This window comes from Trachypithecus francoisi, unplaced genomic scaffold, assembly GCF_009764315.1.
Source record: "Trachypithecus francoisi isolate TF-2019V2 unplaced genomic scaffold, Tfra_2.0 Contig01579, whole genome shotgun sequence".
NCBI lineage: Eukaryota > Metazoa > Chordata > Mammalia > Primates > Cercopithecidae > Trachypithecus > Trachypithecus francoisi.
In genome coordinates this window covers 16985212-17002576 of record NW_022681442.1, presented here as the reverse complement: position 1 = coordinate 17002576, position 17365 = coordinate 16985212, and the positions used below count along the sequence as shown (strand labels likewise).

The 17365-nt window shown below is 42.4% G+C and overlaps 1 protein-coding gene across 33 annotated transcripts in view; it reads right to left on the bottom strand.

The window, feature by feature from the left end:
• Positions 1–17365, bottom strand: part of ABLIM1 (actin binding LIM protein 1) — a 353609-nt gene that overhangs the window by 30252 nt on the left and 305992 nt on the right. For 23 of the 33 annotated variants that reach the window (XM_033181938.1, XM_033181921.1, XM_033181922.1 and 20 more), the window contains 4 exons: positions 12402–12479; positions 11455–11610; positions 6720–6755; positions 4214–4343 (listed from right to left, as the gene is read on the bottom strand). In XM_033181938.1, the coding sequence (XP_033037829.1) occupies positions 4214–4343; positions 6720–6755; positions 11455–11610; positions 12402–12479 (400 nt within the window). Of the gene's footprint in view, positions 1–1599; positions 1720–4213; positions 4344–6719; positions 6756–11454; positions 11611–12401; positions 12480–17365 lie in introns of all 33 variants that reach the window. The other 10 variants (XM_033181791.1, XM_033181820.1, XM_033181801.1 and 7 more) reach the window with 1 other exon arrangement.

Below are 17365 nucleotides of genomic sequence, written 5' to 3'. Positions count from 1 at the left end.
TATGATTTTATAAACATTCTCTAAAGTATCATCTTGACATTTTATAAATAAAAATTTTCCCCAATAATACTAATTAGCACTCATAATTTAAAATAATCTGTTGGCTGAGCATGATAACTCACGCCTGTAATCCCACACATTAGGAGGTCAAGGCAGGTGAATCACTTGAGGCCAGGAGTTTGAGACCAGCCTGGCCAACAGAGCCAAACTCTGTCTCTACCAAAAATACAAAAATTAGCTGGGTGTGGTGGTACACACCTGTAATCCCAGCTACTCAGGAGGCTGAGGCATAAGAATCGCTTGAGCCTGGGAGGCGGAGGTTGCAGTGAGCCAAGTTTGCACCATTGTACTCCAGCCTGGGTGACACAGCAAGACTCTGTGTCAAAAAAATAAAAAAAATTAAAAAAAAATAAAGTAAAATAATCTGTCAAGGGTTTTAGAGAGTGTTGTACCTATCAAAAAATTTGCTAATGGCAAATGGCACGTGTGCCTTAACTCCAGGCATGTGTGTCTTTGATAAGCATGACTGCTTCAATAAGCAATATTATTTTCAAAACATAGAGAATGCTGAAATTAGCAAATTTATAAAATCACTGCATACTGATAAGTACAGTACATGTACCTTTTAGGATTCAGCCACTCAACAACCAAGTGAGCACAAAGAAAAAGCTTGGGTAGACTGACAACAAAAATTCAGTAAACCAGAACAAGCTCCTCAATGGAAGCATCAGGGATATGACACGTGGAGCAGCACATGGTTAAGAGTCCATTAGGACTGTTTTAAGACCTGTGATAACATCTGTGCTTGCCTCCTCCTCCATCCTGCAGCTATTACTGTTGGTTAATTTGGTTCAAATCAAGTTCGCACCATTCTGGGAACTCCTACTTAATTTTAAATTATGACCCCTTCATAGCCTCGTCAGGGCTCTCGGCTCCCGCAGTGTGGAGAGTCCCAGCTGAGGACGGCTGCAGAAGCATTGCCAACAATGATGAAAATGAAGGGATGGGGCAGAAATGTGAGGCAGGAACAGAAAACAGAAGGCAAAGCCTCTCTTCTCCATCATGTGGGAGTTAGGACAAATCAAAAGACGACTGCTCTGAGTCAGCTCAAGGAGAAACACTGATGTTACCATAGATCTTTTAATGCTGCCCAAACATGTTAACATGATTATAGTTTATCACCTGTAAGACAACTTTTGTATATCTGTTACTAAACACTATTGTGTTTTGCTGAGACCTGTTACGTATTGAACCCAGGAAAATATTCCAACTATATATATTATATTTTGTTTCAATACATCCAAAAACAAAATAATAATATATATATTTTCTTTTTTCAAAGTAGTGGATAATAAATTTTATGGTCTTAAACATACTTCCTGCTTCTTCATCTAGGCCCTTAGAAGTGACATATTTCTCCCAACGAGAGATGCTATGCCCATTCTAAGACAACTGTTGGGTATAGTCATGACACACGCAGGCATGCTGAGAGCTCAAAAGCTCGGCACTAACTCTTGGAGATACACCTTATTAGCCTTCCCAGGGTGCTAATAAATCTCCACTATGCAGGGTGCTGCCTGGAGAAACCTGCCTCCTTACCTTTGATATGGGGAATGAAGTGGTGTCGGAAAGGGGGGTTGGGGCGGGAGTCGCTGTGGGTGGGGCTGAGGCTGCTGGTGCGCAGGTACGACAACCTCTGCACACCAGGAGACAAAAGCTCTGTGCAGCAAGGAGTCAGGGGCAGGGCACAGTGGAAACAGAAAAGAAGAACAGAAATTAACACAGGAGCAGGGAAAGTGCCATCGTTCCAAGGGAAAACAAAATAAAGAACGTTAATCAGGAGGCTGAAAAGGGAGGAAGGAGAAAGGGTTAAGAATGCACCTGCTAAGGCTGTGGCAAAGTGGGGGAGAGTTTGCAAAGAGGTTCAGGCAGGTACAGAGTCACTCTCTGAGAATAAATGGCTTTGGTGAGAAGAAATGGTTACCCGGATGGTCTCTGTTCAGCCAGTAGCAGACACATCATTTAGATTCAACAACAGCTGTTTTTAAAAAGCACCTGACAAAACAAAACCCTCTGAAATGCTTATAAAAAAATGACAATCATTGTATTTATATGTAAGGGTCATGTTTGGTTTTTTTCTTAAGCAAACTTACCCCACTGTAAGTTGAATTTTATTTTGCCTACATAGAAGGAAAACCTGTTTGTGTTCCCTGTGTGACAAAGAGGTCTATATGATCCCGAGAACTTCAGCACGAGTACTGGAGGCTGGAAACAGTTATCTCAGGAAGAATGGACCATTCAAGTTCAATCCAGACTGAGGGGGTTTTCAATCATCATCTGACATCTAGAACTTGTGGAGTGGACTCTCTGGGGTGTTCTCTATGGATCAGAAGTATGCTATCAGAATTCCTCCAGCTTCACTTTAGAAGGGCAGACCTCAAAATAATAACTATAAAGCCTAACGAGTGGCATCAGGCATACATGTAATATATTGTGAAAGGAAAGAAGGAGAAGGAGAAGTTCTAAAGTCTATTGGCATCAGAACCATGATTGGAACAGATGGAAACTTTCTCAATAAGGACATGAGCTTTTGGGGGAAGAAGTGTTGACTGACCACTCCCCTCACTATTCAGGGGTCTCTGGAACAACAATGCCCCTATAACCGCACGCCACTCCGGTAACTCCATGGCTGGGATCTCAGTGACCTCAGCATATGTACATGAGCAGGGTGGCAGCATAAAGGATTTTTTTTTTTTTTTTGAGACAGAGTCTTGCTCTATCACCCAGGTTGGAGTGCAGTGGCGCGACCTCAGCTCACTGCAACCTTCATCTCCCAGGTTCAAGCAATTCTCCTGTCTCAGTCTCCCAAGTAGCTGGGACTACAGGTGCACGCCACCACACCCGGCTAAGTTTTGTTATTTTTAGTAGAGATGGGGTTTCACCATATTGGTCAGGCTGGTTCTTGAACTCTTGACATCAGGTGATCCACCTGTCTCAGCCTCCTAAAGTGCTGGGATAACAGGCGTAAGCTATCACGCCCGGCCCAGCATAAAGGATTTCTTATTACCCAAATAGACAAGGGCTTAAATCGAGACCCATGTCCTGGGCGTGAATAAAATGAATATGGTAGCCCATGAAATAAGGGAAAAAAATTTCCTGAGAACTTTCATTTAATGTAATTCAATAAACAGCATAAATATTTACCAGCGTAGAGAAAATTATACATTATCAAAGGATCAAATAGTTTGAATTACCTGCAAGCATTAAATCTAGCATCTTAGAGAGAAGACTGCAGCCTTTTATCATTCTGTTAATTCCTTTGGTTTTATTTCTTGTACAATGTATTTAAAAAAAAAAGGAGCATATGGGTTTGTTCTCATCTACCCATCCAGAAGCAAGAAGCTTAACCTGAAGTCTTCACAGATGCACCATTAAGTTTTATTAGAGGCCAGAATCTTCCTTGTGAATCTATTTCTCAGGGAATCTTGGATCTTTACTGGGGTCTCCATTCTTCTACTACACACAGGAGACACCCACTAGTAGCCACAGAGACTAAATTCTCTGCAGATGAAGGTCCACTAAAATCTGCTACTTTGTGGCATTCTCTACTGTAGTGATGCCTAATAATTTTATGTTTTCCAAGTATGATGGAAAATCTTAGAGTTGGAAATGATTTTATGTTTTCTAAGTCTGATTGAAAATCTTAGGGTTGTAAAGGATCTCAAAAGTGATCAAGAACAGCCCTGAGTCCTCTTTCTAGAAGGTGCTTAACCAAGCATGCTTACTAACACCACGTGCCTAGATAAGGGAAGCATAATACATCTGTTAAAAATGGCTAATACTGAATTTTAGATGATGTTGGTATGCCCAAAAAGCACATCAAAATATTTTCTTTGGGAGATCTCCATTTTAAGTCTCAAAGTGAAGATATTTTCGTTAATCCTATTTTTTTTTTTTTTAAAAACCCTTGCTTCCAGTAGCTCACTGTCAAAATATAATTAATAAATCAAAATGTACACAGCCACAGGATGACTGATGTTTCAAGAAAAGGTACAGCATAAAACATAGTTGGATACCAGTTTTCATTTTGCTCTGGGAGAGGGATGGAAATGTTTAGTCATTGGTTTTTCAATGTGCTATCAATAGTAGGGGAAAAAAATCACAGAAATACAGTTTGTTATATAGGGTGAATCCCAGGAGCAGTCACCCTTACCAGGCCTGTGGAAATGCTGGGGAGAGCGCGATGTGGTTGGAGTGTAGCTGTGGCGGCTGTACACAGGAGAGTTGATGGAGCCCTGGCTCGTGGACCGATGGATCATCCGATCCCGAACATCCTGGTACCCCTGGAAACAAAGTTCAACACATTCAGGCCATCACCATTCCTCAGTAGGAACCACGTTTCACAAACATTGCCAAGGAACCATCATGTCTACTTGTTTATATATATTTGATTAATATATGCACTTATTTTTATGTGCAAAATTTACAGGTATTTTACATGTAAATGAGCATTCTGTGGCTAATATATTGTGCTCAAAATCTGCAGTATTTGGGCTTATTACAAAATTTTAAGAGCCAAGTGTGGTGGCTCACACCTGTGATCCCAGCACTTTGGGAGGCCAAGGTGGGAGGATGGCTTGAAGCCAGGAGTTCGAGAACAACCTGGGCAACCTAACGAGACCTTGTCTTTACAAAAAATTATAAAAAATTAGCCAGGTATGGTGGCACATGCCTGCAGTCCCAGCTACTCAGGAGTTCGAGGCTGCAGTAAACTATGATTGTGCCAGTGTACTCCAGCCTGGATGATAGAGACCCTGTTTCTTAAAAAAAAAATTTTTTTAAAGATGAAAACATATAAACCTTAATAGAGATAGGGCTATGGGACAAAAGATAATAATTCCAATGACCATGCTGACATTGTACTTTTCAGTTTCATAAGTATGTTCACATACCTACCAGATCTGCATAACAAGAAGAAAAGGTAGGTCACATACTATCACCTCCCTCCCCCTCCCCCGACGAATGCAGAAACCCGGTTTCAAGCAGGTAAGAGCCCTGTGTGTAGGCGTGTGACTGGTATGGGCATAGCCTGCTTCAAAACCAGCCTCCTGACTCTAATCTCATCTTTTGTTCTGACCGCCAACCTACCTATACTGTCTAGAACATTGATCTGGTGACATTTTAAGTAAATTCTCCTGAATAACAAGTTGATGGTTGCCATAAAGTCGGTATTTTACTTCTCACTTTGGGAAACATATTCCAAGAAAATAATTTAAAATGCCCCTTTAAAGGAGGAATAATTTATTCAAATACTTTTATAGTACCACTATTCATAAAGGCCAAAACTTGGGTTACATGTTCAACAAAGTGGGGCACAATTAAGAAACTATGACATACAGGCCAGGCACCGTGGCTCATGCTTGTAATCTCAGCACTTTGGGAGGCCAAGCTAGGTGGATCACCTGAGGTCAGGAGTTTGCGACCAGCCTGCCTAACATGGCGAAACCCTGTCTCTACTAAAAATACATAAATTAGCCAAGCATGGTGGTGCGCACCTGTAATCCCAGCTACTTGGGAGGCTGAGACAGGAGAATTGCTAGAACCCAGGAGGCAGAGGTTGCAGTGAGCCAAGATCGCGCCACTGCACCCCAGCCTGGGTGACAGAGTGAGACTCTGTCTCAAAAACAAAACAAAAAAAAGGAAACTATGACATGTGAATTCAATGGAATATCATAGCACCACTAAAATGTCACCTGTCTCCAAACCTAGAAAAGGATATATTAGGTAATAAGTACAAAAAAACCACATGCACACAAACACAATATAAAACTGTCTAAAGAGTTGAAAGAGTACAAAGAATATTTTACATTTTAGGAATCTGTTGTCCTATGAAATTTCTACTAGCACAATAAAAGTAAAAAGTTTGAAAGAATGCATTAATAATGACTAAATGAAAACCTCAGTAACCATAGCTTTGTGGAATTTGAGAACAAATGGCAAGGGGAAACTTTGGCTTGATACTAGTTGTCTATAACAATAAAATAAAACAACAAAACAAAAAGTTCCCAAATTATGTGCTTCAACCTTGCACAGTTGGTCAATAGAAATGAATTCTTCATAAATTCAATGCAAATTATTAGAATATAGGTAGAAATTAATAATTCATAGCACTCAGTCATAAACCATGAAAATATTACGGTATTTTTACTACTTTGAATTACAGAGATTCCCTAAAAGCAGTCCAGTTTCATAATATCCAGAAAGTTGCTTGGTTTTAGGATCAGATGATTGACTTCAGACTAAACAGAGTAACTTCCCATCAAGATGGCTCTGCTTAAAGAATACGCCATGACTGCTGTTGGCCATTTCAGTTTATTAGGGTTCAGAAAAATTAATTATAGATATATCTATAGATAGATAGATATACACATTGGGACAAGTGACTTATGTCCCTGCAGACACTTTCCTTCCACTTAGAGGCACAGACACAGATGAATGTGAGGCCATTTTACTCCCTGGTCTCCAATTTAAGAGGAATATACTGCTGTTTCTTAGAGTCCCCTCTTCCACGGAGGTAATCCCCAAAACCACCATAATCCCACATGCAGTTTTTCTGTTCTTTTGTATGTTACGTCCTTTTTCAAAAATCCAAGTCTAGGGAAGGGTCAAGCAATTCTCAAATTCTACCCATTAAAATGGTAAAAAGAAATGGTACTTACTTCTGCTGATGGAGTAGGAGACAAAGTCCTTGGAGACTAGAAAAATAAAAGAAAATTTAAAGTTACAATGTTTGTTAACTCTTTGCTGGTTTTTTTGTTTGTTTCTTTGTTTTTTTTTGAGACAGAGTCTCTTTCCGTCACCCCAGCGGGAGTACAGTGGCACAATCTCGGCTTACTGCAACCTCTGCCTCCTGGGTTCAGTCGATTCTCCCGCCTCAGTCTCCCAAGTAGCTGGGAGTACAGGCATGTGCCACCATGCTCAGCTAATTTTTTGTATTTTTAGTAGAGATGGGATTTCACCGCATTAGTCAGGGTGGTCTCAATCTCCTGACCTCGTGATCCGCCCGCCTCAGCTTCCCAAAGTTTTAGGATTACAGGCGTGAGCCACCACGCCTGGCCTCTTTGCCAGTTTTAATTAGAGTTGCTTATCAGAGTCCACTGGAAATATTAGGCAACATATGCCTGCCAGCATCTCTCCCCATCTCCCTGTCTTCTGATCAGGTACAAATGCATCTGCCATGGGGCTCAGACAGGTAGACTCTGACAAAGTTCCAGGGAGATTCTGGTGCACATCTCTGCCTAAGAACATCAATAGGCTGGGTGCGGAGGCTCACGCCTGTAATCCCAGCAGTTTGGGAGGCCGACGCGGGTGGATCACGAGGTCAGGAGATCGAGACCATCCTGGCTAACACGGTGAAACCTCGTCTCTACTAAAAAATACAAAAAATTAGCCGGGTGTCGTGGCAGGTGCCTGTAGTCCCAGCTACTCTGGAGGCTGAGGCAGGAGAATGGCATGAACCCGGGAGGCGGAGCTTGCAGTGAACTGAGATCGCGCCACTGCACTCCAGCCTGAGACAGAGTGAGACTTCCACTCAAAAAAAAAAAAACAAAAAACAAAAAAAAAAACATGAATAGATATGATTGTGATACATACTTAGGTGATTAAGCTAGACAAGTTGGAATCATTTCCCTTATATATTCAAACTATGCTCATTTTACTCTGATGATTTACAGCATCTACTGAAACATAGGATCTTGTTCACATGGTTGTTGACTAAATTGCAACCACAGCAATCACCATAAAATAGTTCGAGAACTAAAATAGGACTTTGGTTGACTAGGCATGGGGCATCCTGCCTTGGCTGCCTCGCCAATCTCACTACCATTCACCTCTAGCTTCCATCCTCCTAGGCTCACAGGCTTCCTTGGGGCCATCAACAAGCCAAGCCTTCTGTCACCTCAGGGCCTCTGCACTTTCTGTCTCTTCTGCTGCCAGTGCTTTTCACCCAGACACGTGCAGGGCTCATTCCCCATCAGCGCTGACGTCTCTGCTCAAACCCACTGTCACACAGCATCTCTGTGACCATTCTATCGAGAGGAGCAACCCAGCCTCAGGTATGCTTTCTCTTTACTGTGCTTCATTTTTCCTCAAAGCCCTACCACTCTGCAAAATTACATTACATATCTGTTTCTTTACTGTCTGTCTCCCACACAATGCCACAAGCTCCATGAGGGCAAGGACTGTTTGTTTACAACTACATACTCCCAGTGATGACAGCAGCTCCTGGGACATAGTAGTTGCTCAACAAGTATTTTCCAAATGAATAAAATGTTTACAATTAAAATGCAAAAAGCGTTCACAAAGAAATGAAATGCAAACAGAGCTATGGAGAACACAGCCAGGGGCGGACTTCTCCATTTTAGAATTTGCCCTTTGCCCCACATTCTATAGTAAGTGGGTGGACTTTCTGTATTCCAAGCCTTCACAAGCTCCACAGTCTCCTCTGCAGCTACAGTCTGTCTCTAGGGGGTCTCAGCTAGGTGAAGGCTCGTCTCAAGGTCAGGGCCCAGGTCTGCACCTGCACTGATAGCAGGGCCCTGGAGGCACCAACGGCTGCACAGAACTAAGCTGACTCTTGCAGTGTTTCTTAAATGGCAATATGTATAAAGGCCAGGTGAGGTGGCTTACACCTGTAATCCCAGCACCTTGTGAGGTCGAGGCGGGTGGATCACTTGAGGTCAGGAGTTCACAACCAGCCCAGCCAACATGATGAAACCCCGCCTCTACCAAAAATACAAAAATTAGCCTGGCTTGGTGGCACCTGCCTGTAGTCCCAGCTACTTGGGAGGCTAAGGCAGGAGAACTGCTTGAACCTGGGAGGCGGAGGTTACAGTGAGCCAAGATCGCATCACTATACTCCAGCCGGGTGACAGAGAGAGACTCCATCTCAAAAAATGCAATATGTATATGAGGTCTATAAAAGAAGTGTGTTAAAAACTAATGGAATAAATAATAGAACAGCTTGTAAAGTTCTCTCAGTTGCAAGATGCAAGTATTGGGAAAGAGTTCACTAATATGTCTGATTTCTGATCCCAGGGGCACCCTCTATGCATAAAGAAAACTGTGGGACATCATTCCAAGTTATGACAGTAACTATAGTGTGCTGCTTACAAACATAGCCAGCATTTTTCTTAAGCACTTATTATGTGCCCAGTACTGTTCTAATGTAAATAGCTCACTTACTCTTTACAGAAAACTTCTAACGTAGGTATTCTTATTCTCTATCTTGAGTTTGCAGATAAGGAGATTGAGGTATATAATTTCCCCAAAGTTATATGGTTAGTCAGTACCAGTCTGTTACTTTTTTTTTTTTTTGAGACAGGGTGTTGCTCTGTCACCCAGGCTGGAGTACGATGGCATGATCATGGCTCATTGCAGCCTCAACCTCCTGGGCTCAAGTGATCCTCCCATCTCAGCCTTGCAAGTTGCTGGGACTACAGGCGTGTGCCATCATGCCTGGCTAATTTTTGCATTTTTTTTTTGTAGAGATGGAATTTTGGCATGTTGCCCAGGTTTGTCTCAAACTCTTGGTCTCAAGCAATCCACCCACCTTGGCCTCCTAAAGTGCCGGGATTACAGACATGAGCCACTATGTCTGGCTGAGTCTGATTTTAAATGCAGAGATTTTCACCTCAAAGCCCAAACTCTTGAGTGCTTAATGTTTTACTGCCCTGAACGGAGCTGCTGGGAAACACACACAGACACATACACCGCACACAGACATACCTGTGCACACCACGAGCCCCAAATCCTTAACACCGTTAAAAAAACTCACATTCCCTTGCTTGTATGAGTTAAACATTAGTAAATTCTCATCCACAGGGTCCAAGACCAATCTCTATGCACTTTGTTCAGGAACTTCCCCTCACCTCTTATCCCCTACGAAACCCTGGGGGGTTCAATACCAACTGACAACCCCGGCCAATGCACCTGTGCTTGAGAGCCGCTGCAAGTGCAGCTATGGCTAGGTGACCACTAGGTGGCACTACATGAAAATGGATATCACTTCCTGTCACAGGGACCCTTTCCACGCAGAGCTATTCTCTGGAATAAAACCCAGATTAGAAAGTAAATAAATAAAAGCAACAATATATATAAAATGACAAATAAACATAAATATAATTATCAAATAATATTATACATCTGGAATTGAGAACAAATTAAACAATCACATTTTCATGCCTTTTCTCTCCAGACCTCAAAGCACTGTGAGATGCTAGATTGTTTATATTGTTTTAACCTTTGTTGAATAGCTGATTTGTCAGCTATTTGTTAACATCTGTGTGGACTCAAATCAGTCTACAGATGATTCTAATTTAAAAAATAAAACAGAGAAAACGAGAGTGAGCTGACTGGCCAGGGGAAACGGACTTGGGTAGGCGCCACAGAGAACCTTCAACCCTGGGATGGGACCGGGGAGGGGAGGATCCCAAGAGGCTGAGAGGCTCTGGTCCCACAGCGGATGGGTCTGCGGGCTGAGTATTAACAATCCCCAAGAGGACAGGTAGCAACAATGATAGAGATTGCCACATGCTCAGTATTTCTCCCAAGTCTGGCCTCTGATAATTGCTTTATGTAGATAAGCTTGCTTAATCCTCACCAATACCCTATGAGGTAGATTCTATCATTACCCTATCTGTTTTACACATGAGGGAACTAGGACCATTTTTCTTATTTTTTTAATATAGAGACGAGGTCTCACTATGTTGTCCAGGGTGGTCTTCAACTCCTGGCCTGAAGCAATCCTCCTGCCCTCAGCCTCCCAAAATGTTGGGATTAGAGGTATGAGCACTGTACCTGGCCCAGGAAACCAGGAGCAGAATGGCTGTCACATGGTCAAAGTCAGACAATCAGCATGTGGTGATCCCTGGGTTGAGACCAGGTAATTTGATTCCAGAATCCTGGCTCACACGCCTGTGCTAGACTGTTGCCCCATGCTCTCTACTTTATTTTTTCTTGCATATTCTAACTTTCTTAAGTTGCTGAAAACTAGCTACCAAAATTTAGGGGGTGTGTTCTCTCCATGATCCCATGAATATACTTAAAGCTATCACTAGACACCCCCCAGGAGACTCTCACTCCCTTATTTGCTCTACCCAGCTCACAGAAGCCCTGCCCTCTCTCTCCCCACTCCCTCCCCACCTCCGGACAGTTTCCATCCCAGCATGCTAACGCTTAGCCGTTCTTCACTGTTGTTTGATGTGCCACTGGTCTGTTCTCCCACCTCTCATGATGGGCTTCTGAATACCTCCACGCACCTGCTCTAGAAATCTGCAAATACTAGGCAGACAAAAGACCACCTGATTTACCTAAACTCCAAATGGTAGTTATTACAAATGTGAAAAAAGAGAAGGTAAATTGTTGTACAACTCACAACCACTAGGAATGTATTACCTCTCCAAGGCTCTGTCTCTCCTGTTTGTCATCATAGCCCGAAGTGTAGAAAGGCTCATAGGTAATAAGATCTGGACGTTCAATGTCATAAATTGCCTTGACCTTGGGAATGGCCGCTAAATCCTTGTAATCCAGGATCTCATTGTCTACTTTTGCCTGGCAAAGTTAACCAGAAAGAACAATTACCTTGTAGTCTCTTTGGGAAACTGTTGTTGGCGCATTTCCTGTTGTTTAAAAAGTGAAAGCCTTAAAATAAACAAAAACCAAAACATCTTGCCTAGCACAGTTACACTCTTTAAAGTTGTCCTTTACACCATGTATTAATCATTTTATACCATGTATTAATCATTTTATACCATGTATTATTCTTTTATTTTTTTAAAAAAAGTCACTGAACACTTAGGAAAAAATCTGTGTAGAATTCATGAAATAGATCAACATGCAAATCTTAAGGATAATTTCCTGAATTTATGACAGTGAAGGAAAAAGCTCAAACAGATGGTCTAATAATCCTTTCAGATGGCTAAAAACAAGAACTGCATAATTAATAAACTAAATATTTAAATATCTTTGTGGTAGAATTTAAGAACACTCAGTATCAGCATTATAAAATATATATTTAATCCCCAAATATCTATATGCAATTTAGGTGCAAGAATTTTTTTTTTTTTTTGAGATGGAATCTTAGGTGCAAGAATTTTTTAAGTCCTGCAACATATTACTACATTTTCCAGGTCGTCTGATCACTCTGTTGATGGTCACATATAAATGTAATTACCTAAAGGTAAACATGATTGAGGATACTGTTCTATAAAAATGAAAATCAGGTCTCATAACAAAAATAGAAATCACTTTGAATTAGCTTTTGTTTTGGATTACCCATTCTGCTATTACAACCCACTAATTTACCTGTCCCAGAAATGTCACTTCCAGAAGTAGATACTTACATAGATAGTATGACCTGGTGAGCCAGGAATACTGGAGCCTGGTCTAGAATAAATACTTTCCGAGGATGTCCTGGTAGGCTGTAAAATAAACAGTGACTTGTAAGATTTAGGACCCTGGCTTCAGAATCTAGACTGTCCTGGGCCCTTAAGCTTTACTAAAAACTCAGCTAGTGAAAAAAAGAAACATTTACCAACTTTTTGAATAAGGTAAAATACAACCTGGAAGGAAAGGTAAATGCAAACTAGTTGCATGACCAAGTTTTGAAAAGGCATGGGGAGGCCTTTCTCTGGCTCTTCCTGCTCCTTGTTCCCTACGAGAACTTCTGGTTTACCTTCGAGCACACCTCAAAACTTCCCATTTCTCTCCTTCTCTACTGCAATAGTCCCAGCCCCAGTCACCATCTCCATTCATCCAGATTATTGCAATGGCCTCCCTGTGCATCTTCTGCCTTCTCCCCTCCCTTCTTCAAATCAACCTGGCAGGCAATGGATAGAGACACTTTTTTTTTTAGATGGAGTCTCACTTTGTCACCCAGGCTGGAGTGCAGTGGCACAATCTCAGCTCACTGCAAGCTCTGACTCCCAGGTTCATGCCATTCTCCTGTCTCAGCCTCCCGAGTAGCTGGGACTACAGGCACCTGCCACCATGCCTGGCTAATTTTTTTGTATTTTTAGTAGAGACAGGGTTTCACCGTGTTAGCCAGGATGGTCTCGATCTCCTAACTTCATGATCCGCCCGCCTCGGCCTTCCAAAGTGCTGGGATTACAGGCGTGAGCCACTGCGCCCAGCCAAGAGACCTTTCAAGAACATCATTTGGATGGTCACTACTCTACTTTTGTCTCCAGCATTGATATAGTTTGGCTGTGTCGCCACCCAAATCTCACCTAGAACTGTAATAATCCCCATGTGTCAAGGGTGGGACCAGGTGGAGATCACTGAACCATGGGGACGGTTTCCCCCATACTGTTCTCGTGATAGTGAATAAGTCTCATGAGACTGATGGTTTTATAAATGGGAGTTTCCCTGCACAAGCTCTCTTGCCTGCCACCACGTAAGACAGGACTTTGCTTCTCATTTGCCTTCTGCCATGATTGTGAGGCCTCCCCAGCCATGTGGAACTGCGAGTTCATTAAGCCTCTTTCCTTTATAAATTACCCAGTCTTGGGTATGTCTTTACTAGCGGCGTGAGAACAGACCTAATACAAGCATCCATTCAGAATAAAATCACAACAAGCAGAGCCTCAGGATTCTACCCCTGCCTTCCCCTCCTACCTCCTTCTCTCACCTGTCATCACTCACACAATACAGCGCACAAAGCTCGAGTTTTTATCCTCGCTTGCTGCTCCCTCTGCCTGAAATGCCCTAGCTCCCAATTTTACTTGGATGATTCTCTTCCTTCAGGCTTGGCTTAAATATCACCTCCTCAGAGAGGCCCTCCCTGATTCAATCCAGAGTTGGTTCCCTTTGTTTTCTCTCATAGTGTCATTTTTTTTTCCTGCATGAGTAAAATGTATAATTATATATTTATTGGTTTCCTTGTATCATGTCTGTCTCCTTCATTAACTTTAGTCATGCTCTCATACCTCATAGAGTTTATTTTTTAACCACTGTCTATATCCAATGCTTTCCACAGGTACATAGAAGGTACAAATCCTAGTTGAGGGAATGAGCTAGAATTTATTATTTGTAAACAGATACTTAGTTTGCAGACACTTGACTTATGTTAATCACACGATTTGAGTCTAACTATACAGAGAGTCACTGAGGTAAGGCTAGTGGGTTGGCCTTTGGGAAGGACGAAAGAAACTGGACTTCATAGTATATACTCGAAGAATGTGGAGAGTGAGAGGTGGTTATGTGAGCAGGAAGGAAACTTATGAACTAGGATCAGCTGCCTCCTGCTTCTGTTTAACATGTTCTGGAAAGCTCTGCAGAGAAAACTGAAGGCCTCACTTTGGAACACTTCCTCACCTCTGTTGCAGTTATTTCCTAAAGAGGATAACTTACAGTTCTACAATAGGAATAAGACCTTGCCTTCTCAGTACTGTATCTATTGATGTTTAATACCTTGAATGTGGGCATCACTGAGCCAAAGAAACTCCTTCAGACAAGGGTGTTGCCTCACTATATTGTTCACAGTTGAAACAATGAAGGCAAACATATCTGGCCAATTCAGGTCTGGCAGTGATTACATTCATCGCTGGAAGACTGTGATCAGTCTTTTTCAGCCAATGCCCCTGGTATCTTCGAGATGTTAGGGTGGAAGTGGGTGGGAGAAATCGCACCACACCCAGGTAGAGGTGCACCAGGTCCATCCCTTCTGGGCCTCCTCCCCAGGACCTGGCGTGCACAAGCGCTTTCCTGCTAGAGTTATAGCAATTGCAGGTATATCTCAATATGAGAAAATTCTACCTCTGAGTATGCTGAAAGAGGAAAGACTCACGTAACACTATTCAAGAAATGTGCAGCCTGGGTGCGGTGGCTCATGCCTGTAATCTCAGCACTTTGGGAGGCCGAGGCGGGTGGATCACCTGAGGTCAGGAGTTCGAGACCAGCCTGGCCAACATGGTGAAAGCCCGTCTCTACTAAAAATACAAAAAAATTAACCGGGTATGGTGGCAGGTACCTGTAATCCCAGCTTTTTGGGAGGATGAGGTAGGAGAATCGCTTGAACTTGGGAGGCAGAGGTTGCAGTGAGCCGAGATGGTGCCACTGCACTCCAGCCTAGGCAATAAGAGCGAAACTTTGCCTCATAAAAAAAAAAATAATAAATTGCAATTTCTAGATCCATTTCCTGATCAAAATATAGAAGTGGTGCAATCAAAATGTATTCCTCCTTTACAAGGAGATGCTACCCCCTGAAAATGCTGAACCTATATCCATCTCTGTGGGATAATTATTAACCACAGGTAGTCCTTCAGCTTCCAGTGGCCAGGAACTCCCATTTGCCAAATTTAATGTCAAAATGAAACCTCTTAAGTAGCAACCCAAGAATATCAATGGCAGCGAATGTCTACTGCCCACTTACTATGTGGCAGGCCTGTGCCCAGTGCTTCCCAGGCTTAATCTCATGTAATCTTCTCAGCAACCCTAGGAGGTACCTTCCATTACTATTCCTATTTTACAGATAAGGAAAAAGTATCAGGACTCCAAGCCACACAGGTAGGAAAGGGATGAAGAGTCAGGATTTGAACTCAGACACTCTAGGTCCACAGCCCAAGCATTTAAACCCTGCACTAAAATTTTGCCTGTATTGTAGGGCGAGTGTGATCATTTATTTCCCATCAACATAACTATGGGACAAATGGGATAAAACTAATAGAGAAATATTGAGATTAAGTAGCAGAAAAGAATGCCTGCTAACTGAAAATATTTTTATTGCACCAGCTCTGCAAGAACACTGCAATAGCTCACTGGGTTGGGGTAGGGAGAGGGTATGCGGCAGGGGCATCAGATTTCTTCAGTTACTGGGGTTGCTATGACAAAAGCCTGTTTTAATTAACAAGCATCCAGGACATTGTGTGAACAGCCAAAGTGTACACTGGGGCTTTGAGGTCACTCGTATGTTACTCATCCTTATTTTTGCCAAGTGTGGGGCAAGGATACTTTCGGCCTTTGCTGTAATGATGCACCTGGGATGGCTCTAAATGGTTTTATTTGCTCTTGTACTGAATGTACTGGTAGAAACAGAGCTGAAGAACAACGCACGCACATGTAGGGAAGGGTCTTTAACGCCACCTTCTGGGGATGAAGAGCTTCACCGGCAGAAAAGGCAGTTCTCTTGGCAGAACTAGCCTATTTCAGTTCAGTTTCTCTCTCCCTTCTTTCTTTGAGACAGAGTCTCACTCTGTCACTCAGCCTGGAGTGCAGTGGCATGATCTTGGCTCACTGCAACCTCTGCCTCCCAGGTTCAAGTGATTCTAGTGCCTCAGCTTTCCAAGTAGCTGGGACTACAGGCGTGCGCCACCACACCCAGCTAATTTTTGTATTTTGAGTAGAGATGGGGTTTCACCACATTGGCCAGGATGGTCTGAAACTCCTGACCTCATGATTTGCCTGCCTCGGCCTCCCAAAGTGCTGGGATTATAGGCGTGAGCCAAAATGCCTGGCCTCTCCCTTCCTTCTTGGCTGGATTAGAGGATCCTGTGAGTTATGCAGGCTTTCTTGGAAGCATTTATCTTTTTTTGTTTACACTATTAATATTGTTGAGCTAAAGATTTTAAAAGTTAATCAACAATTTGAATTTTTTCAAGTCCCATTTGGTTTTCAAAAGTTTTCAGATCAAAATTATCTCCAATTTACATACACTTGTCCCCAAGTTCTCTGATGCAGAAATAAATATTTTAGGTTTTAATAGCCAGGCAGTTTTCAAAGTCAGGTGAACTGGTCATCAAATTTTCTGATGTTCTGGCTTGTCTTAGAGCCATCCTTCTGCTACTTGCATCTTCAAACTTTAGTGTTGAGAAATGCCCTGATGTATCTTGGTGATATGGTTTGGCTCTGTGCCCCCACCCAAATCTCATCTTGATTTGTAATCTCCATGTGTCAAGGGAGAGAGGTGATTGGATTATGGGGGCGGTTTCCTCCATGCTGTTCTCATGATAGTGAGGGAATTCTCACAAGACCTGGTGGTTTTATAAATGGTAGTTTTTCCTGCACTCACGTGCTCTCTCTTTCCTGCCGCCATGTGAAGAAGGTCTTTGCTTCCCCTTTGCTTTCTGCCATGATTGTAAGTTTCCTGAGTCCTTCCCAGCCATGCAGAACTGTGAGTCAATTAAATCTCTTTTCTGTATAAATTACCCAGTCTTGGGCAGTTCTTTACAGCAGTGTGAAAATGGACTAATACCCTTGGAGATTCGGAAACTGCTTTTTCGTTCACTGAATTTACCATTGTTTGTTTTTGCTTAATTCTGACCTCCTAAGTTTATGGTAAAATTTACATCCATGGGCATCTTGTTTATGG